Below are 22,946 nucleotides of genomic sequence, written 5' to 3'. Positions count from 1 at the left end.
GTCTATCCCTTGGTTTGTCTTTAATACTAAAAATCTGCAAGGGGCATTTCCCTAGCCCAGAACATGCTCATGAAATATAATAAAACAATGAATTAAGTCAATGAATCAAGTGCCACTGGAATCCGATGTATTACTCATCCTGCTGTAAGAAATCTAGGGGAGAGTTTCTATTTCAACAAAAACTGGCAAAAATAGCTGCAAAATAAGGATTTAATTACACACACAGTATTTGGGTGGTATCGCCGAGATATATAGGGTTTGTCTTATTTTGAGAACATGGAGTAATTTTTATTTTTCCCACTAGTTTTATAGTTTAGTTGTCTAACAAATGCCAGGAACCACAGGGTTGAGTTCTCTCAGCAGAACCTGGCGCTAGTCAGTTCAGCCTTCATGTAGCTTAATGAGCCTAGCTGCACAGCAGCAGCATCGCTTGAGCCACCAGCCAGCCTGATCGGCTCAAAGGAGCCAACAGATCTGCATTTAAGCTCAGCTGCAGGTCAGTGGCTGCTCAATACCTACACCCGCTGCTTCAGTAATTGCTCCTGTGCCTGCTTTGTTCCCAGCCTTGCTTCTGTCTTGTTCCACCCTGCTCCTGCCCTGGTCTGGTCCCACTCCAGTTCATGCCAGCTGCTCCCTTGCCCCGCTTCTGTCCCCAGCTGTAACAGCGCAGGTTATAGACTCCTGACTCTGGCTCTGACCCTTGGCTTGATTCCGGACTCCAGCTTTGGCCTATGGCTCTCAGCTCTGGGATCTAATCACTAGGCAAGACTCCTGCTTTAACCGCTAGACAAGACTTCCCATGTTCCAGTCCTCACAACAAATAATCTGGCCTTCATATGCATGCAGTGTCCTGTATGCCGCCAAGTCAATCTACTGGCATTTTAGTGTTCTACTGCTATTCAGGATTTTGCTCTAATCTTGCCATTACTGTATTTTAATGATGAATTACTTTACCAAAATCATGAACACTAATGTAATTGGCTAAGTGAGATTTGTATTAGTAAATCACATAATCTTTATTTACAGCATCTAACGTCTTGTGGAGTCATCCTCAACTCCTGGCAATAAAACCTTTTTAGCACCCTATACCATCACACATTTTATCAGTCAGGCTCATAGTTTGAGTGAGAAAGTGTATATATGCACAAAAAGCAATGACGTATATTATGAAATGTATATATGTATATCATAAGCATACTTACAAACACAAGATTGAATCAGTAACTGAGGGTCTAGTAAACTAATTCTCTACCCACTTTGGGGCTCCTAGTTCTCTCAGATCTGGGGAAAAAATAATTCAAAATCTTCAAAGGTTTATGAGATCCTAAGAATTCAATATATTGTAAACTCTTGGGAGCAGGGACTGTCTTTTTGTTGTGTGTTTGTAAAATATCTAGCACAATGGGGTCCTGGTGTGTGGCTAGGGATCCCAGGTACTATGGTAATACAAGTAAGTAATGAATAACTACTGCTTGTTATGGTGTTGGAGGATGCAGTGGCAGGCTCAGCTACTCTTTTCACAGCATTATATCCATGACCCTGATTGTCAACAGATATGAAGGTTCATGTGGTTGGGTAAAGATCCTGTATGTAAATAGCTTTTTAGTCTACATAAAAGTAATACTGGACTGTCTCTCATCATCCTAAAATCTTGTTCACAGAGCACGTCTACTAGCACTCTGCATACGAAAATCATAGAATATCAGGGTTGGAAGGGACCCCAGAAGGTCATCTAGTCCAACCCCCTGCTCAAAGCAATGTGATTTGCTTTCCCAAAAATCTGGTGGCTAGTTATGGAAATTTGCTGTCCTCGCTATAGTGCCCAGTGATACAGTGTAGTGTGCACTCAGGGGACATTTCTGTTGATGTATGCACATAAATACACACAGGGAAATATATGCAGTGGTGGACTGGGGAAAACAAGCAGGCATATATTTTAATTGTTTACTCTGACGCTTTGCCATAACTTTAACCATTCCTGCTAGAGTTCGGTAGTGTGGGTATATGGGAGACACATCCAAAGCATTACGCACCTTGAATTCCTGCCTTCACTCCTATGGTTCCATGATAGTTATTATTTCCTTTTCTTGTAAAATATTGAGTAACTGAATATGGCAGAAATCCATTTGTCTCCCATCTAATCTTAGCAGCAGGAGAAATGGTTTCCTGTAACCTAAAGCAAGCCAAACTCCTTTTTAGTGCAGTAACTGAGAGGACAGACATGAACTGTGTATCAGAGCCCTGGTGGGTACAGTCCACTGGCTTTCGCATAGGGTTCCTGAGGAAATCCCCCCGCTACAAAAATGGGGTGTCATTGTCTAAAGGATATAAACAATGGTGTTCTATTTTGTCTTTCAGCACAGCAGGCTGGACCTCAGCCTGAAAATTTCTGGCAGCAATGAAGCAAAAAGACAATGTTCATAGTGTGGCAGGCAGAACAAAACATACTATTTTAAGAAAACTGAAACAATTACAGTACAAGGGTGAATATAGTGGAACCAAATGCCTACAGTACTCTATAGCACCTTTACCTATAGAGGTGCTCTACAAACTTCAAGCAAGACCGACCTATGGTTTTGCACTAGTGCCATCACCACAGTATCTGAGCATCTCCCATTCAATGAGATTGGAAAAGCAAGGTCTTGAGAGGACGTTATGGTGTCCTCGGTCTTCTCCTTTCCCTCGGGAAGGGGTCTTTGCTTGGAATAAGTTTTTCAGGGAGCAAAGAGGGAGGTGAGAGGTAATATATTCCAGTTGTAGAAAGAGACTCTCTCTCTCTCTCTCTCTCTCTCTCTCCCACCCCATATCCCTATGAGGTAAGTATTATGACAATGTTTATGCATGAAGAAACAACAGCAATTAGGGGTTACGTTAAGTGGCTTGTCTCAGAAACCACACTGAATGAGTGGCAGACACAGGAACAAAACCTAGGCAATCTGAATCCCAGTCACTCCAAACCTTTCTTGTCTTGTCAATACAGAGCTAGGAATGCAGATGCATGGAAATGGTTAGATCCTCAATGGAAGCTTTTGGGTGCTGAGCACTTTTGAAGATCTTAGCACTGCATTTAAGTGCCTAAATGGAAGGTGCTGGATGCTGACCTCTTCAGAAAATCTGACGCAAAGCATTTTTGTTTGGTAGTGGCATGGAATAACTTTTAGTACTGTTATTTGTATATTGCTTATGCCAGTCTTCCCTCCACTCCATTTATTGAAGAATAAAATATTAAAAACCAGAAAAAGACTGGCTATATACTGAAGTACTTTATCACTTCTTCAATATTAGACTTATTTCAGCACAGCAGCAGTGGTAGCAATTATGATGACCCATCTTTTGTAGCTAGACAAATTAGCTAAATAAAAAACTAAGCACAAACTTCACGGTACTGGACTAGGGTTTTTTATTGTCTTCACTAAGCACCGTAAAGCCTGTGTTTGAAGAGATTTTATTTAGGAGCAGTAATGTACTGTTATCAGGGGTTTCAGTTCATTTAACTAAGCTGACTACAATTATACCCGAGTGTGTCTTAAAACTGCAAGAATCCATTTAAATATTATTTAGATGCATATCTTTTAAGCACCAGAGATTCTGCAGGGTTTCATGTTTATATCAATTAGGACTATCAACTCAGTAATGAAGGCTATTTTGTGGATCAGTTTATAATCCTTTTGACTCTGGGATCTGGTACTTGTATTCACTTGTTCTCCTTTATCTGTGCATAGCAAAGATGTGGTTTTAGGTTCCTACATGTCCATATCTCATCATCATTGCCAAAGAAAAGTCTTCTCTGCTCCCCAACAGAAGAGAATCCTACATAGTCTGCTCTTGAGTAACTGTAGGTTTGCCATATCTCTCAGAGACTACATACAGGTGATTCTCTGAGGAGTGAGCATGCACAAGATTCCTATTGGTGCTTCTCCAGTAATGTACAACAGCCCTGTTTCACAGAACCTAAGCACATGTTTACATCCCCTAGACTTTCCCCAGCTATATCACACTGACGGCCATAAACTGCCTATCCTAAGCATGTGCCAGGTCACAGCCTCAGAGCATTCTTATTCTTACAGCTCACATCCACATTAGTCAACAGTTTTCAACATATATTCAGTACGTGTCTTTAAATGCACATAAAATAAGACACCAGCAATGGGACATGCAGGTGTTATTTCCTCTCCTAGTATCTCTGCTTGGTATTCCATGCCTGCAATGCTGCTTTTTCTGCCCTTAACTTCGCTCCCAAATTCAGTAGTCTGAGTCACCCTTGACTCCCAACTATTTTCCTCCCACATATTCCATGTCTGTACATGTCTACCAGCCATCATCTCTGGAACGTCACCAAAATTTGTCTTTCACTTAGCAACACCTCTTCCGAAATCCTTAGTCATCCCTTAGTCGTCTCCTGTCACGAGCATTGCAATTTTTGCTTCTATGATCTTCCTAATGTCCTGGTCCCTGAAGTTTAAAGGTTACACTTCAAAGTTGGGACTCTATTTTTCACTTTCCTCACCAAGGAAATCCTTCGTCCTCTAGACAACGAGTCCCTCTCTACATCTCCCCTTAAACATTCTCTCTTTATATGAAGGTTATTTTCCTGGTAGTGAGACACGAGTCTGTGGAATAGTCTCCCAAGAAGCCCTGACCCCTGAATCAGTTAAAGCTGGACAAAGCATTGGAAACCACAAAGCAGTGAACAATTCTAGACACGTAGAAGGATTAGAAGTCTTAACACCTTCTTTTTTCACTCTCATTTCTAGAACACTAACATATAAGTAACTCTCTCTATAACATTTCGTAATATTTTTAAAGAAGGCTAGCAGATAAAATTAAAATAGCCTTGTGTGTTCTGAATACATTTAAAATGAGGATTAAAAGCCACAAGTAAACTGGCAAAGATTACTTGAAAAACTAGTACAAAATCCTACCAGGATGAAAACACAACATTCAAATCCTGACCATTGTCCATTTTCTTCAGCCTTGCTGATAAGGGACCTATTAGACTAATCCTCCCAACCCCTGCACCAACCAAATCCAACAATAACCCAGAGTTAGTGAACACATGTTCAGAGCACTCAACATCAAGACATGTGGCAGCATCCCTTTCCCTTCTCCACTATGCAGCGAATACACAGATGCACATGGTATGAGCCCAGTGCTTCCAATATTTTGATTAGGTCTTTGACCTAATGTTCTTAGTTTAACTCCTTGAATCCAGATGAAATCATGCAGTACTTAGGTTTGGAGAACACTTGAAGAGCAATTTCTGGACTATTAGCAGACTTGTGTGTGCGCGCGTGTGCACCCCCTCCACCCATACACAGGTAGAAAAAAAAAATCAATACACTGTTGGATTTGTGCTGAGCAAGCAGTAATATACTTCCTTGAGATGCCATGTTTTGATTTCCCCAAACCCACTACAAATCACAATTTGCCACGTCAATGTATTAAGTACCATGGTGAGGGGCATGCCAAGATGATTCATCATCACAGAGTTCAGATAAGAAGATAGTAAGTGAGCAGGGTGGAGAACAGAAGAAGTTATAAAAAGACTGAGATCACCTTTTTGCAGAAGGAGATGCATCTGTACATTCCCTGGGAGAAAAAAAAAAAGAATGTCTTCCCAGAATACCTGAAAAGTAGTGAATGAATACAGGACACTATACTAAAAAGTACAATGAAAAATGCAGGATAATCCACTTATTTTCACCCATCAATTTTATTTTAATGATACATAGCAATGTAAATACTTCTACACACAAACACAATTGTTCACTGGGCAACTTGGGTAACTGAGAAGAATTCCTGGGAATTTGTTTTCTTCCATAGGGAGAATATGACCTCAGAGAAGCTTTAGGGAAGTGTAATATGCAGAAACATGCCGAAGCCGTCCAAAGAATTTGACGGCTATGAGGATTCCAAGTTTGCCCAGCTAACATGGAGTCTTCCCTTATTCAACCCTCTCTCTGGTATTGAGTTATCGGGAGGGAGAGGGAAAAAATAGGAAACCACTATTCCTGAAACTAAACTTAGGTTAAAATCTAGCAGTGAGGTCTGTGCGCACAGAACTCATTGCAGCATCAGGGCCTAAGTTGCAACCTTTGCCACCAGAAAAGCAACATTTGTCAGGGGATTTAATAGCTTACTTATGGCCTGATCCTGCTCCCATTAAAGCCAATGGCAAAACTCCAATTGACTTCAATGAAAACAGGATTAGCCACTTCTAATGGCTGTAATGAGGACTGTGAGATGCTCCTAAGAAAACAAGAGCTGACGTGCAGCCCAAAGAACAAACGTGGCCCAAGGAATCAGGAAATGCGGGACAATGTCTCTCCATAACCAGTAGATGAGGATATAACTGATAACTGTAGATTTTCACTCTTGGGGATGAACTCAAAACTCACACAGCTCCTATCCTTATGCAAATAAGAACAAATATTATGGTTGTGTGCATTTATTTTTTCATTTTAACAATTATATAAGGGTATATGCAAATCAGCTGGAGTGCTCATTTGCAATTTGCCAGCATGGCTCGTAGGGCACAGGTAGGCATACCCATACTAGCGTTAATCTAGCTAGCCAGGTAACAATAGTAGTGAAGACAGGGAGGCATGCACTTCAGTTCAGGCTAACAACCTGAATACGTACCCTGACAGGCTTGTATTGGGAGCTAGCCCGTGCTGCCAGGTCTACGAAAGCTTATGCTCTAACAAATTTGTTAGTCTCTAAGGTGCCACAAGTACTCCTTTTCTTTTTGCGAATACAGACTAACACGGCTGCTACTCTGAAATCTGTTATTAGTAACTGTGTTAACTAGATTAAAGCTAGCACAGGTACGCCTACCCACACATTACAATCACACCATCACTTGCAGCATGGACATGCTCAGTGTCAGACATGGAAATCCTTGTTCCAATGCTCACCAATTCTTACGTTTTTCAATATTTCCAGTGAGCTAGGTGACCACTGGAATTTGACTGCTTGCTTCGTCAAGGACTTTTTTAAACACCAGTCTAGTACAGGTGCTGTAGTGCACAGCTGCTTCTATATTTTGGTTCTGAAATACAGGATGGCCTCTTCTGTGTCCTTGCTCTGATAAAACATTGTCTGACATATAGGTGACAGTGGGAAGGTTCACCTCGGCACCCTTCCTTCTGTATTGTTTTCTACAATGACAGTGACTTAACAGCAGCCTTTTCCCCTGACGAATCTATGTTGTAACTCATTTGCATTAATACATAACTAAGGCTACAGTCATGTCATGGAGGTCACAGAAGTCACGGAATCCATGACTTCCTTTGACCTCTGACATTTTCTGCCCAAGGCTGGAGCTCGCAGCCCCCAGCCTGGTGGGGGGACCCTACAGCTACCTAACCACAGCAGGGAACCCCTCTAAAGCTGTCCAGCCATGTTGGGGGGGACCCCCTTGGGCTCCCAGCCACCCTGGGGGCACGGGAACCCCCCAGCAGCCCAGATTGGATGCTGAACCCACCTCTCCATTTTGTCAGGGATATTTTTAGTGAAAGTCAGAGACAGGTGATGGGCCGTGAATTTTTGTTTCTTGCCCGTGACTGTCTATGACTTTTACTAAAAATACCTGTGACAACAAACAAAAACAAAAAGTTCCTTATACATAAGCCATCCTGAATACTGTAAGAAATTCAGAAATCAAGCCACGATGTTTCAACTTTCAGTTCCTAGGATGGAACTTTATATTACTGGTGGTACAGCATCCCTAGCTGAGATTTCCTTTCTGTGAAATTCGATAATCTTTCTCAATTATCCAGAGCTGAGAATTAGTAGCCCTCAGAGCACAGCTTAAGGTCTATCTATTCCGTTATACTGTCAGATACTTTTATTCAATGCTGAGAAGGAAGAGGAAGACTGCAGACACTAAATTGTGAGGGGAGCAGTTATCTGAGAACTCAGGGAAAGTCTTAGAAATTGTACATATTAATTTTAGGGATGTGACTCATGCAGGTTCCACGGCAGTGGGTGCCATAAAGGAACGTGTGTGTGTGTGTGTGGCTTCTGGAATGCAATCATAACTATTACAAATAAAGACCAAAATGTGAAATGCACTGAAATATAACTGGGCCTGCTTCACATTTACACTGATGCTCCTTTACACGTCTCTAACAGCATATTTACAGACACTTTAAGGACTTTTAACACTGCCAGAGTGGTATAAAGGGGGCCATAGTGTAAATCAAGCCAAAATTTCTCTCAGTGATATCAGTGGAATTAAACCAGATTTACACTGCTGTAAATGAGAGTTTGCTCACTGTTTTGAGAGCAAGTTCCTCTTGAAGTCATTGGAATGCTAAAGACCACAAAGCTTAACGCCCATGTATTTCAGATCACCACACAACAAAACTCTGACAATAATATACGATTAGGGAAGCACGTGAACTTATGAAGAGATGACAAAGGATATTTCTTTTTGTTTAAAAAGTCTATGGTCCAAATGCTCTGCTCATGTAAATGAGCTCAGTTCCACTGACTAATGGAAATTCACCCATTTATGCCAGCAGAAATTGTCCCTATATCTATTGTTTCCCCAACCTTCTGTTTCTATGGCACCCACTTCAGTGCCCAAAGCATCTTCAGCTGCAAAAAAAAAGGGTTAGGAATGTTCTGCTGATCAAAAGATCTTATTAGAGGAACATTCTTTCATACTATGTAATATTTAAACAACAAATACAGGACTGTCCTCTTGGGATTTTGGTGATAAACTACTAAGAGACTTCCTTTGGTACTAAAGCAGAACCCTTAAATATATTACCTTTATTATGTATTACATTGTTATGTATGCATTTTCCCCCTCTCTTCTCACCCTCCCCCGCAAAAATATTTGGCTTTATAACTATCTTAGATCCTGCTCCTGTGAAGTGATGCTCACAAGCAGATCCTTATGCTGACAGTGAGCTCCAGAGATGTCAAAAGCGTGTAACGAACAGCAAAATCTAATGTGTCTGTGGCAGAAGCAGGCCTGAAACAGAATTTTTATCCAGACTCCAAACCTAAATTCCAAATGCCATGGCTGTTAGGATCCAGAGTTTTGATTCTTGACCCAGGTCTGATTTTTAGGTATGATGGGTACTAAGAAACAACAACAACAACAACAAAACGAAAAAACCAACTTACGTATAATAAATGATTGTTTTATATCTTTAAGCTTTTGATTTAGCTTCAAAACACAACACACAGATCCAATATTTTTATCGTCTCCATTTTAAAAAAGTGTGTTTTTCAGGAGGTTAAACAATATTAAGGTTTAGCTTTACCTCTCAGATAGCTCAAACACCTTATCCAGCAGATATTATAAAATATAAATAGCTGGCGTGTTAATATCAATTTGAATTATATTACAAAATTAGCATGTGGTTTGAAACATCAAGTTTCAGCTGAGAAAGGCTTTAGCTATTATTGTAAATGAAACCAAGGAAAATATTCCACTCAAGCCCCAAGAATATCCATATAAACACAGTATGCACTCATCAGGGCCAACCTCACACACTTTACAATCACAGCATGTGCCTTCTTTCTATTTTGAGTGGTTGGCTGATATTTCAATAGTTTATATTTTTATTTAAAACTCGTTTATTAAAATTAACTCTGCTGTAAAATGGTACTACCAGTAGAACAGGGACTGCCACAACTTGGTTTTTTTAGCTCCCAAAGACAATACACACTCCTAGACATTTCCCCAGTGGAGACCATGCTTTTATCACAGAAGTATTGTCCTTAGAGAGATCGGTGCATAGTAAAACCAAACAGAGCAATTCTCTTGTGTGTGTTCCATCATGAGAAATGTGAGACTAGGATCCAAATATCCCTGAAGCTGCACCTCAATAAATTAACTCCTGCTGCCGCCTCCTCCTCCTCTCACCTTACCACCCTGACACATTTAATCAATGGAAACTGACCAAACAGGTTGTTCAGTCTAGCTCAGGGACGGGCAAACTTTTTGGCTGAGGGCCCCATCGGGGTTGCGAAACTGTATGGAGGGCCGGGTAGGGAAGTCTGTGCCTCCCCAAACAGCCTGGCCTCCGCCCCATAACGTCCCCTCTCACTTCCTGTGTCCTGACTGCCCCCCTCAGAACTCCCGACCCATCCAACCCCCACTGCTCCTTGTCCCCTGACTGCCCCTTTCTGGGACCCCCGCCCCAAACCACCCCCACTCCCTATCCAACCCCCCCAGCTCCCTGTTGCCTGACCACCCCCCGCTCCCTGTCCCCTTACCATGTTGCTCAGAGCAGCAGGAGCAGCGGGCCAGAGCACTAGCAGTGTGGTGGCAGTGCTGCGGGGGGTGGAGGGGCTGGGGGCTAGCCTCCCCGGCCAGGAGCTCAGGGGCCTGGCAGGATAGTCCCGCGGGCCAAATGTAGCCCGCGGGCCATAGTTTGCCCACCTCTGATCTAGCTCATTCAATCGTGAGAAAGAAAAAAAATCTGCCTAATTTTATGTGGAAATGGACTCTACATAATAAATGTCATTACTCGTGTGCTATTTAAGTCTGTCAAACTGTAATTAATATATAGCAGTGCTGAGACCAAATTTACTCACAAATCATTAACATGATAACGGGAAGGATGGGGAGAGAGAGATCATACTGCTACATGGGGAGTGTCAGAGAGGGTAAAATGCAGCACCTATCCATGGCCAACCTTTCCCCCGCACCTATGGGCCTAAAACTCTGTAGGGTAAACCCTTCCGGGGGGGGGGGGGGGCACAAGGACTCTCACAGTGGTTCCAGTCCCCCACAGCCATGTGGCCTTTGGGAAAGAATTTGGAGGGAGGAGCCAGACAGAGACTTAAGCTGGCACAGCAGCAGCTGTAAGCAGTGACCAACAGACACTGAAATATTCTCTACAGTTTGATTGGACTGTCTCTGCCTTGTGTTGATTGGCTGTTGGCGTCAACCTCGAATCTTCACTTTAGCCTTACCCCACATCTGCCCCTTGTACCTTCCTCCCACCTCTTCTCACCTACTCCGTCCCCCTTTTTCTGCTCTCCTGTCCTCTGTCTTTCAATTTAGCTGAGCCTCTAAACGTCCCCCCCAAACAAACAAATAATTCAACTGAAGTGACATCATTGCATGTTAAATCCCTTTGCCCCATCCTTTGTCTATCCTTTCTCTTAAGATTGTAAGCTCTTTGGGGACAGGGATTGTCTATTACACGTATTTGTACAGTGCCTACCACTTAGCTAATCCCTAGGCACTACTGTAATAAATATGATCAATTATAATTTAGCCATCACAGAAAGTTCTTTGCTCTCAAAGCAAGTAGAATTTTCCAAGGCCATGATCTCTCTGTACCTAAATACCTTTTGTGTATTAACTATTTTTAAAGGAATTTTATTGTATTTTCAAAAACATGTAAAGCTATTTTAAACCAATTACCAGATTGTTTTTCATATTCACAAATGCCAAAGCAGAATTTGCCCATTCTGGATGCTGTCAGTCTGCTTTTTCCATTGCATTTGGCATAATTTAGAGACAGCTGAATTGGTTGGTGGTTAAATATGGCAAAAAAAATTAAGTGAGATGAAACCATGTGTGCAAATTCTCATAATGGTGTATTTTCACATATATAAAAAGAAAAGGAGTACTTGTGGCACTTTAGAGACTAACAAACTTATTAGAGCATAAGCTTTCGTGAGCTACAGCTCACTTCATCGGATGCATTTGGTGGAAAAAACAGAGGAGAGATTTATATACACACACACACAGAGAACATGAAATCTCTCCTCTGTTTTTTCCACCAAATGCATCCGATGAAGTGAGCTGTAGCTCACGAAAGCTTATGCTCTAATAAATTTGTTAGTCTCTAAGGTGCCACAAGTACTCCTTTTCTTTTTGCGAATACAGACTAACACGGCTGCTACTCTGAAACCTTTCACAGACATGTGACAGGAACTTGAAAATGGGAATTTATAATGTAGACCCCGGCTCACCGTAACTGGGTGGCTAATCTCTTGAAAACAGCTATTTCAGCTGTGCAATTCAATATACAGCTATATCATTTCCCTTCTTTTATTTCTCTGCAATTCTGAAAAGCCAGTTCTTTGGCAGGAGCCAGGCTGACCCCTCTTATCAAGCTTTAGTCTCCAGGATCTCACAGATAACACAGATGCTTCCATCCAACTTCAGTGTTTGGGACCTGACATGCAAGAAAAAGTCTTTATCAGAAGTTCCCTCTCTGAGCTGTCTCTCTTCAGAGAAGGATTAGTGTTGGTGGAGGTAAACTTTTATGAGACGAGAAAGGAGAATAGATAGGTAGGCCAAAAATAAAAAAAAAAAAAAAAAAGGCAAAAAAGCTAATCCATAATCAGTCACCATCCAGGTCAAGGCTGATTCCCCACTCTGGCACTTTGAGTGAAGAAGGTGAGGCCCACAAGGATTCTAAAAATCAATACTGGCCACTCCATGCTTGTATTAAACTCCCAGGATTACAGCTTTTCTGTGTCCTTGGATGGATAGATGCTGCCACCAACCAAGTGCAAACCCCCTTTGAGGACCCAGGAAAGCACACTTGGAATTCCTTCCTGTGGGGTACCCTCAAGCTCTCTCTCTCACACACACACACACACACACCAGGGAATAGCTGAGAAAGAAAACAAAGGAAATCAGATGTTGCCACCAGCTAATTAAACAACATGTGCACATACCTCTTAGGACACAAAAATCCAATCCTGTTCTTAAAACAGTAAATGTTATTAAAAACAAAAGAAAAAAAATACATCTGGAAACTCAGGCTATGGCTAGATTTAAAAAAAAAAAAATGAAAAAACCCCTTACAAAGATTAAGCATCAAGAATAACTTCTTGAGGTGCACTTTAAAGGTTAGAAGCAAAACAAAAGCATTTGAGGTTAGCACAGAGAAGTCCACAAGCCATAAAGAAATAAAAAGAGATAAACCTAATTGCGTCTTTCTAGACACTTCCTGATCTACTTACATATCTGGGGTTTTAAATGAGTAGTTTCTAGGTATGATCTGATTATTTTTCATACCTGGCCCAAAGCTTCAGTATTCCTGCTCTGCTACTTCCAGAGAACAACCACAGATAAAGGGGAAGATTTTTCCCAATTTTAAAAAGTTCTAGCCTTCCCATTGGCTCTTTTGTCCGGTGCCCACTCCCTTCCTTTTATGTATGCAGGGAAACTTTTTTACCCTTTACAAGTAAAGCAAGTAGAGAACTACTATGATGGATTTTATAGCTAACTGGATGGCTGGCCAGAAAAGGGAGCTACCCCCCTCCTTTCATTTATCACAGTCCATTTTAATTCATTTATATGAAAAATTATATTCTAATCCAACAGTCATGTTCTGCAAGATAGCAAAACCACATACGTTCCACCTCAAAAGATATGTCAGGTCTGTTTTGTTCATCTTTAGCCTTGGCACCTGTGATTTGCTTTAAAAACCCACTCTAAAGTAGAAGCTACAATGAAAACACTTTGTAAATTGCTGTGAGATCCTTGGATGCAAAGACAATTAAGTAGTAGTATCCCCATTTTACAGATGGGGAAAACAAGCTTAGAGATCACAGCACCCATTTTCAAAAGTGTTCTCTATTTTTGGGTTCATCCATTTTTGAGTATTGAACTTGAGACATCCCGGCATCTTATTTTCAGCAGCGCTGGGCATCTGCAATTCCAGTTGAAGTCAGTAGCCTCGGTGTCTCAAGTTGGGCACCCAAAAATTGAGGCACTATAAATAGTAGACTTTTTGGAAATGTCAGCCTAAACTTGCATGCCTTGTTTAAAGTCATAGCAAGCCAATGATGGAGTCAGGAATAGAATCCAGAGAGCAGATCTTCAGCTGGAATAAATTGCCATTGATGGACCTATGATAAGTTACACTAGCTGAGGATTTGCACCCAGGCCTTCTGACTCTCAGGATCCTTGGTTTGACAACACCGGACTTCTTTAATTACAATACACTGGATAATACTACTGTAATTAGAAATAATAGTAGCCAAAGAATTATCTGACGTGCTTCTCTCTTATGTTTAAAGATCTTTATTATTACTTTGATAAGAAATTAAACCTAATTGTTGAAAACTGGATGGAGCATTGTACTAAGAGCCTAGATTATGCATGCAAATAGCAGAGTTCCAGATGCAAACAAACTGATTTTATTCCCCACAATACAGATAAACCGTTCTCTTTCATTGGCAACTGTTCACTAACTTTAAAATTCTCTGGATAGAAATTAAGTTTCTTTTGCTCAACACTTATCATTGATTCGCCAGCCTTGAAACCTGCTAGCACTTTGAAACAATGAACTGAAAGGTCATCTAGTTTCATTGTAGCTCATACAAGTACCTCGGTATCCTTTGCAAAGATTTTGTCCTTTCAACAGGAAGAGTCCTCAGTGAGCCATAGCCACTCTCTGAATTAAATCCTTGCTCCATTGAAATTAATGGAAGTTTCAGCATCAAAATTAGTGGGGCCAGGAGTTTACCCCACATATCCACTACAGCGGCAGTACCTTAAGGGAAGAAACCTACTTGTAACACAAAGAACTATGCTATTTAGGATGCTATCTTCTTCACTATATTAATGCCATTAGGCCCTGCCCTAAAAGTACAGCTATAAAACAATCAAATCTATACACGTACCTATGCAATATCACTAACTTTGACATCAAATCAAAGACCTGACAAACACATTCAGGATCTTACGAACAGGGTGGATTTTCACTACGAAGTCAGTCTTTCATTCAGTTTGCTCTGTCCACAAAGTATGTTTGATTCAACTACTATACACCTTGGAACAGGTCCCTAAAATGGTGCTGCATACAGTGACACAGAGTTTCCAAGGTATAGACAGATCACTCATTTCAATCTTGCTCTGAAAATCCCAGATGAATTTCACACCATCAATTGCTGATTTGAGACTTGGAACTATTAATTACCAGTGCTCTCCAACATGCTTTCAACTATAATTATGTTACCCAGTGCATTGTATTATCATAAACTGCTCCAGGGTCCTAATGCTACAAATGCTACTATCATTATAGTAACTGCAATAAGGGAGAGAGAGAGGGAGGGACTGTCACTTTTGCTTCTCTGTCTCACTACTTAAAACCTCTCTCTCTCTCTCACTTTTCCCACATTATATTCTTGATCGCCCCCAAAATCTGTATCAATTCCATACTCTCTTTTCTAACTGAACCCCAGTTACACTAATGCCCATCCATTCAGTCAGCTTGGACATTTCAAAAGGCAATCTAATTGCCAGGGGACTATACCTTCTAGTCAAAGACCAGTTCAAGAAATGAGGGCTCTATTTCCTAGGTAATGCCCAGGTGAGATGCCAACCCATTCAGCTGCTGAAAAAGGGACACTTCTGACTACGGCACTGCCCTAAACCCTATTTGAAGATCTGGCTCTCCCACTGACTTCCATCAATAAATGTCTGATAAATTTTAAACCTTCCCAACCACTTGCGGCTGCTGGAAAAAAAGAGGAGCACCTTCTCTCTGTTCCCTTCCTGACCGAATGCATTCTGGCTGCCTCACGGGCGTGTGGGTCACTGCCATTTTAACTTCTCCCTAGTCTTGGGGCTGCTGTGACGGGGATGTCTCCACGACTACTCCTTTCTTAGCTTTCAGGCTGTTACAAGGGCAGTTGCTTAGTTATTGTACTACTACACCAATTTCTATTTTGGAGTCCTCCTCTCCAGTAAATTGGTCTAGTGCCTGCATCTGCTATAGCTCATAGCTTTCCCCTAGCAGCAGAATGAAACTGAAAACTCCGGTAAGTATTTACTCTGTTCCACTTGCTAAAGGTATGAGCAACAACAGAAGCACTAGAGTCGGTAGACTCAGGAGGACAGCAGTGAATCAGTTTATGCTCAGTTCATATTTTGAATGTTTACTTTGCAACAATAGGGGATAGAAACTTATTGATTAAAATAAAATCTTAAATTCTAAAGAAAAACTGAAGGTCTTCATTCAGGAAAGCTGTCTCTCTCTCCCCCCACCGGTAAGTACATTTTCAAGACCCAGTGCAAGGACCTATTTTAAAGGTATTTGCAATCCTGTTTGTAATATTCAGAGCTACAAAAGGAAGAGAGTTATGCTGGATAACTATTGTGGCTAATGCAAACATCAGCTACTTAGTTCCAAATCTCTTTCCTAAGGATAATTTATATCTATGTATATGTATATATAATTTATATATATATAATAATATCCTTTCAATAAGGATAAATGCAGGGTCCTGCACTTAGGATGGAAGAATCCAATGCACCGCTACAGACTAGGGACCGAATGGCTCGGCAGCAGTTCTGCGGAAAAGGACCTAGGGGTGACAGTGGACGAGAAGCTGGATATGAGTCAGCAGTGTGCCCTTGTTGCCAAGAAGGCCAATGGCATTTTGGGTTGTATAAGTAGGGGCATAGCGAGCAGATCGAGGGACGTGATCGTTCCCCTCTATTCGACACTGGTGAGGCCTCATCTGGAGTACTGTGTCCAGTTTTGGGCCCCACACTACAGGAAGGATGTGGATAAATTGGAAAGAGTACAACGAAGGGCAACGAAAATGATTAGGGGTCTAGAGCACATGACTTATGAGGAGAGGCTGAGGGAGCTGGGATTGTTTAGTCTGCAGAAGAGAAGAATGAGGGGGGATTTGATAGCTGCTTTCAACTACCTGAAAGGGGGTTTCAAAGAGGATGGCTCTAGACTGTTCTCAATGGTAGCAGATGACAGAACGAGGAGTAATGGTCTCAAGTTGCAATGGGGGAGGTTTAGATTGGATATTAGGAAAAACTTTTTCACTAAGAGGGTGGTGAAACACTGGAATGCGTTACCTAGGGAGGTGGTAGAATCTCCTTCCTTAGAGGTTTTTAAGGTCAGGCTTGACAAAGCCCTAGCTGGGATGATTTAACTGGGACTTGGTCCTGCTTTGAGCAGGGGGTTGGACTAGATGACCTTCTGGGGTCCCTTCCAACCCTGATATTCTATGATTCTATGATTCCTGCCATGTGGACTTATAATATGGACATTTTGTTTTAGATTAGTTTTCCAAGGAAAGCAATAAGATGGATTTATTTCCCATGGAAGAAAATAGGATGTGCAGCCAGAACAAACCTGTCCACAACTTGACATCACCCCAAATGATTTGATCTGAGAAAATCATAACTTTTCCCCTATTAAACTTCACCATGCTATACAGTAGGCTTGGCCACCTTCTACACCCTTCTCTAAGACATCCAATAACCCTTTGCTTTCAGTAAATGCAGAACTTGAAACCTGCCAGAAAGAGAGAGTAAGAAGCTGTTCATAAAGTACTAACTGTGTACTCCCTACACAAACTGGCAAAATTGACTCTGCTTACATTCATACACTAAAGTCATTAACAGAGAAATAGTGAATGGAGCCAGGTGCTACTAAACTGATTTGCCATTTGAATGAGGATTTCTTTGGGGAAAGGAAATAAGGAGATATTTTTTAAACATCCCCTTTAGAATTAAAGTAGGTCATATTGAAAAGTCCCATAGCATAGCAAATAATAGCCTTTTTCTTAAATTCTAAAAAGCTTTAGACTAGAAGTCTATTGTTTTTTTCCCTATTAAGTTCTATAGAACTTTTCATAAGGAATTTGTCATGATATTCCTGGATGCTTATGATGAATGATAAAAAAAACCCCAACATTCTTTATGGTTATTTGCTTTCAACATTCAGTATAGAGGGTTTGACTGTTAATTACCAAATTCCTATATTTACAGAAATTTGCCAGCTATGAATATGTACATAATATTACTATTTGGTTTACTAAGAGACAATTGTCTATGCTAATTATTACCCATCACCTAAAATAAATATTATTCTAGCTGGGTAAGTCACAATAATAAAAAGAAAATTACAGAACGAATGACTTACTCTGTAGCCCACTTCTCTCTAGAAGTAGTACAGAAATAGTGGTTAAAGTAATTAAATTCAGAGCATGTACAGTATAGCTGTAGAATTTTGATCTACTGTAGCTGTTGAATAAATTGAACCTCAGGGGTGGGAGGAGAGGACACCAATGTAAGAAAAATAGTAGAAAAATATTTAACTCACAGCATACTTCATAAACAATTGTCTTATTTTAATAATTAAAAATCAACATTTCAAGAATCCAAACACGGCATTACTCCTTGGCACAATCTAAGCAGCAATTTCTAAAGCACAACTTTGTTCCAACCTTATAGCAGTCTACAGAGTGTGCTGTGTTATTTATTCACTGAAAACCACACACTGCAAATTTTGATCTATTTAAATTAAAAAAAAAAAATCTAGCTCCCCAGACTTAAACCAAGTTTGGCATAGTGAGAACTGCAACTCATGCACAGAGTTTTTAAAAGTTTCAATAGTTGAAACTAGTCCCAGTTACTTATATTGTCAAATATGGTACAGACCAATATAAAACAGTAAGTTCATCACCAAACTGAAAAGGCATTTTTCTAGACATGGAACACTTAAAATCTTTGTTAAATCAATAGCGAATTGAAAAGCAACTCTTAAAATGGTGCTCAGTATTATGTTCTTGGAGATAATATATTCACTAAGTGCCAACTGCTAAAGATGAAAAGATATATTATTTCTAACTATATTCCAAAATTTTGATTATAAATGGTCATCAAAGAACAGTTTTTCTCAGCATGAAAATTTTCCAGGGATAGAAAAAAGAAAAGCTAATCTACAAAATGTCTTAAGGCAAAAATGAAACAGGATGATGAAGCCGGATATAATGATAACTGATAACACTGTTCAAATTTTCAGCAGGTACTGTACAAAGTGCAATATATCTGTAAGGAGAAAAGCAGTACTTGTGGCACCTTAGAGACTAACAAATTTATTAGAGCATAAGCTGTAGCTCACGAAAGCTTATGCTCTAATAAATTTGTTAGTCTCTAAGGTGCCACAAGTACTGCTTTTCTTTTTGCGAATACAGACTAACACGGCTGCTACTCTGAAACATATCTGCAAGGGTTTACCACTTGTGCACAACCTTGAAAAAAAATCTCATTCATCTCTGATTATTCAGCAAGAAAATGGTTACTTTACAGGAAAATCAAACTAAATTTTTATTCCACATTTTTCAAGCAATGCCACAAAATTTCCCTTCTTAATTTTGCAGCACACTAAAAAAAAAAAGTAAACAGCGCAACAGAATAATAGCTGCTTTGGGTACAATACACAGTGATTCAGATCTCTCATTTTCTTACTTATTTCCCTTTCCTTCCCTGCCCCCAACAACTCACCAGTATTCCCATTACATCCGTCCACAGTTTGGAGAACGCATCAGACATCATGCTGTCTGGCTGGGGTTCGGGGCAGGCTGCTTGTTCCTCCTCCATGACTAGATGGATTCCCTGCCTCAGTAGAGCTTAATACTGGTTCCCAACAACAACTTTCTGTCAAAGGGATGACTTCAACACACCACACACCACCACCAAACACTTCCCCAGTCCTTCTGAACAGCTTCACGATGCCTTCTCATCTGATCTCTGCTACCAGCCAAATTGCAGCTTCCCAAAATAAATCTTCAAGGGCAAAGGGAGGTGGGGGGGAAGAAATCTTCTCCAGGTCAGATTCCAGATCCTGCTCAGTCAGAGCTTTCCCCTAGGGTCTGTCCTCTCTTAGCTGATGGATCCAGGAGCTGTACACAGCTGACATTCCTTCCAAAACTTTTCTGGTAGAGCTGCGGCAACAGGGTAGCAGAAGGTAAGTCTGCGCCACAGTTTCAGCGCGGGGGCTCTCGTAAGCTTAAAAGCAAAGGATTCATTATAAAATTCTTCCTTCTAACAATCAGACAGACATCCATGTAAAAGCGAGTCCCTTAAAGAGTGAGCTTGTGAGGCACCTCTAGCAGAATAGGTGCCTACGATTTCTTTTCAGCGCTTAGATAACTTTCTCGTACCCCTTTCTCCCAAATGAGCTCTCCCAGCTTCACATGACTTCTCACTCCCCCAGCCAAAGAAAGCTTTTAGCAACAAAAGGTACTCTGATGTCAGGCTCTTTGCATGGAAATGAGCCACAGGAAGGAGAACAAATCGCCTGTTGAAAGAGCAGCCTTGCTGAAGCCTCTGGCGTACACAAGTTTCGAGTCACCAGAGCAATTCACTTAAAACATTCTCCGTCACACACAGGAAGCAGCCTAAAGCGGGCTTCACACTAGCCCAGCTCCCAGGACTTCGCGTCCCAGGATCCCCACCTTTTCCAGGGACGCCAGCCTAACTCCGCCCTCATTGTTGCAGAAAAACAAGCGCTGGAAACTTGGTCCGCCCTGAGGCTGAGCGCGAGGGTTGTTTTATTCGGTGCGGGTGTGTCGGTGGTGTGGTGTGGTGTGGTGTGTCGTGTCGGGTTTGCTGTTGTGCTTTTCTCACCCGCAGACACATACACAGCTTGGGAACCATTCGGCATCCGACTAGGCAAACTGATGACTTGAGAAAAAAGAAAAGGAGGACTTGTGGCACCTTAGAGACTAACAAATTTAAGGTTTCAGAGTAGCAGCCGTGTTAGTCTGTATTCGCAAAAAGAAAAGGAGGACTTGTGGCACCTTAGAGACTAACAAATTTATTAGAGCATAAGCTTTCGTGAGCTACAGCTCACTTCATCGGATGCATCTGGTGGAAAAAACAGAGGAGAGATTTATATACACACACACAGAGAACATGAAACAATGGGTTTATCATACACACTGTAAGGAGAGTGATCACTTAAGATAAGCCATCACCAACAACAAATGTGTTAGTCTCTAAGGCGCCACAAGTCCGCCTTTCCTTTTTTGCGAATACAGACTAACACGGCTGCTACTCTGAAACCTGATGACTTGAGAGGAACAGTGACTTTTATTTTAAAGTGTAAAAAACTTTTGTAAAAATTGCAACCTTTAGCTGACATAGGGACACTACCATGTGGATTATGTTATTGCTAAACATTCCAGCAACAGATATTTTTAGTTAACTATTAGACCGCCACTATTTTTCCTTTTCAAAGGGGGTGATCTGTCATTGATTAGGTTTTATAAGGCGAGCTTCCCTGAGGGCAAGGTTATGGAAATATTTCCTTGCCTTGTGTTTCTTATTTAGTTTTGTTTTTCCCATATGATGATGAACTGCAATAACCAACAATTACATATGGTGCTCCCTCTTTTGGGGAAGTGCTTGATTGTACATGCACTTAAATACATTTGTTTGTGAAAACGTAGTCAATAAAATCATGACAAATGAATACGACTTTGACAGTACTTCTAGCTAGAAATAGCTGTCTGAATGATGGTAGACTCTACACGGGGAGGAATTTATAGTATTTTGCTCAGGACAGAGCAAATCCCAACCCTACAATTCTAAACCCCACCCACAAATTTAGAAGAGCTGGATATTTCTGCTAAAATGATCAGCAGTGATGTAGTTTAAATTAATCTGATTGGTCACTGTTAGGCTTTAAAATTAATAACCACATCTCAAAAAGCTGTTTCAAGCTACCATTAATCTGAAGCCCTGTGGGGGTCAAACTGTAATCATATTTAGTAGCTGTAATGGTATTTTCAGCATTTTAAGCTGTAGTGTAGATGGGGCACAAGCATCTTCAGTACTAGGTCAGCCTTGTTCCCAAGTAGAATTTGTCCACCCACTGGCTCAGAGACTGCACCAGAGCTTGGCTGCTCCTTATGCTTTTTTCCCCAGTCTTGTCATTTACCAGTCTTGTCACTTTTCATAGTGGTTAGATGGAACCCTTTGGGTAGCCATGAAACTGACAAGAATCAGGTCAATTTCATGCTGCTGCTGAGGAAAGCTAGGAGCAAAGACTGACCCTGGAATAATTCACTGGAGAGCAGGACTCAAACTGACACTGGGAAAGGGATAAAGTAGCAGCGACATGACACACCCATGCACAAAAGCAGAGAATGTTCCTTCTCCCTCCCACACAGACACTGGATTCCATTTATAAAGTTTTTGAGGGGCAGGGGCTTCAAATCTAAGCACAGGCTGGTTTCAGGAACAGATCCCTGGTGTAGAATCATAGAATATCAGGTTTGGAAGGGACCTCGAAAGGTCATCTAGTCCAATCCCCTGCTCAAAGGTAGAAATCCCACAACTCTCCCCTTTTGCCGGATGTGAGGGAAGAAGATATTGGCTTCTCTGGCCACCATCTCTTGACAATATTGGTCTTTTAACTAGTTAATGCTTGAGCTATTAAATGCCTGAAAAAATTCCCAAGACCAAGGGTAGTCAATGAGTGAGTGCAGAGATGAGCAGGACACAGAAAAAAGGAGAGAGAGATTCACAGAAAAGTAACAAAAGAGAAGCAAGCTACTAAAAGAGAGAAAGAGATAATATTGATGATGAGGTGAGTGTAAAGTTTTTACTGGCACACATTTAGAATGTCCTACATATCTCATACATGACTTTTCCCCACTCATGATCAATATAGCAAGACCAAAACAGCTCGGGCCAGATTTTGAAAGGTAGTGAGGTACCTAAAGATGCAGACAAGTGGGATTTCAATGGGAGCGAGGTGTATAGGCCCTTTTGTAAATCCCATAGGTGTCCATCTGTGTGTTTAGGCACCTAAAGATATTTCATAATCTGGACCTTGAAGATAAAGTCTTTACATTTGATATTTTAAATTATATGTAAATATGGACCCTATATGCCTACACACACACACACACACACACACCTCCCTACCTAAAATATGTATGTGAAGTACTGAAAGATTTGATTGAACTCGTTTGAGAGGATTTGCATAGCTCACAAGTAGTTCCATTAGTCAGGAGTAATAAGGCCAATAGGGCCATCCAAAATGTATGCATGTTAAACCTTCATACCACAGTCACGCAACCTCAAGCATCCAAAAATCATGAATCGGGCACCCAAATATCATTTCATGTAAAAGTATAATGCTTTTGGAATCTCTTCATACATCATCTATTTTTTTTTAAATGTA

General features: G+C 41.0%; 1 protein-coding gene across 7 annotated transcripts in view; it reads right to left on the bottom strand.

Moving 5' to 3' along the window:
• SASH1 (SAM and SH3 domain containing 1) overlaps positions 1-22,946 on the bottom strand; it is an 866,583-nt gene that overhangs the window by 148,441 nt on the left and 695,196 nt on the right. Inside the window, exon 1 of one of the 7 annotated variants that reach the window (XM_038395546.2) lies at positions 19,256-20,272. The exons of the other annotated variants lie outside the window; for them this stretch is intronic. Within the exon in view, the coding sequence (XP_038251474.1) occupies positions 19,256-19,351 (96 nt within the window). The 5' untranslated portion in view covers positions 19,352-20,272. Of the gene's footprint in view, positions 1-19,255; positions 20,273-22,946 lie in introns of those variants that run through there. 7 annotated transcript variants of the gene reach the window in all.

This window comes from Dermochelys coriacea, chromosome 3 (assembly GCF_009764565.3).
Source record: "Dermochelys coriacea isolate rDerCor1 chromosome 3, rDerCor1.pri.v4, whole genome shotgun sequence".
Taxonomy (NCBI): domain Eukaryota; kingdom Metazoa; phylum Chordata; order Testudines; family Dermochelyidae; genus Dermochelys; species Dermochelys coriacea.
This window is presented reverse-complemented; position numbering and strand designations above follow the sequence as displayed.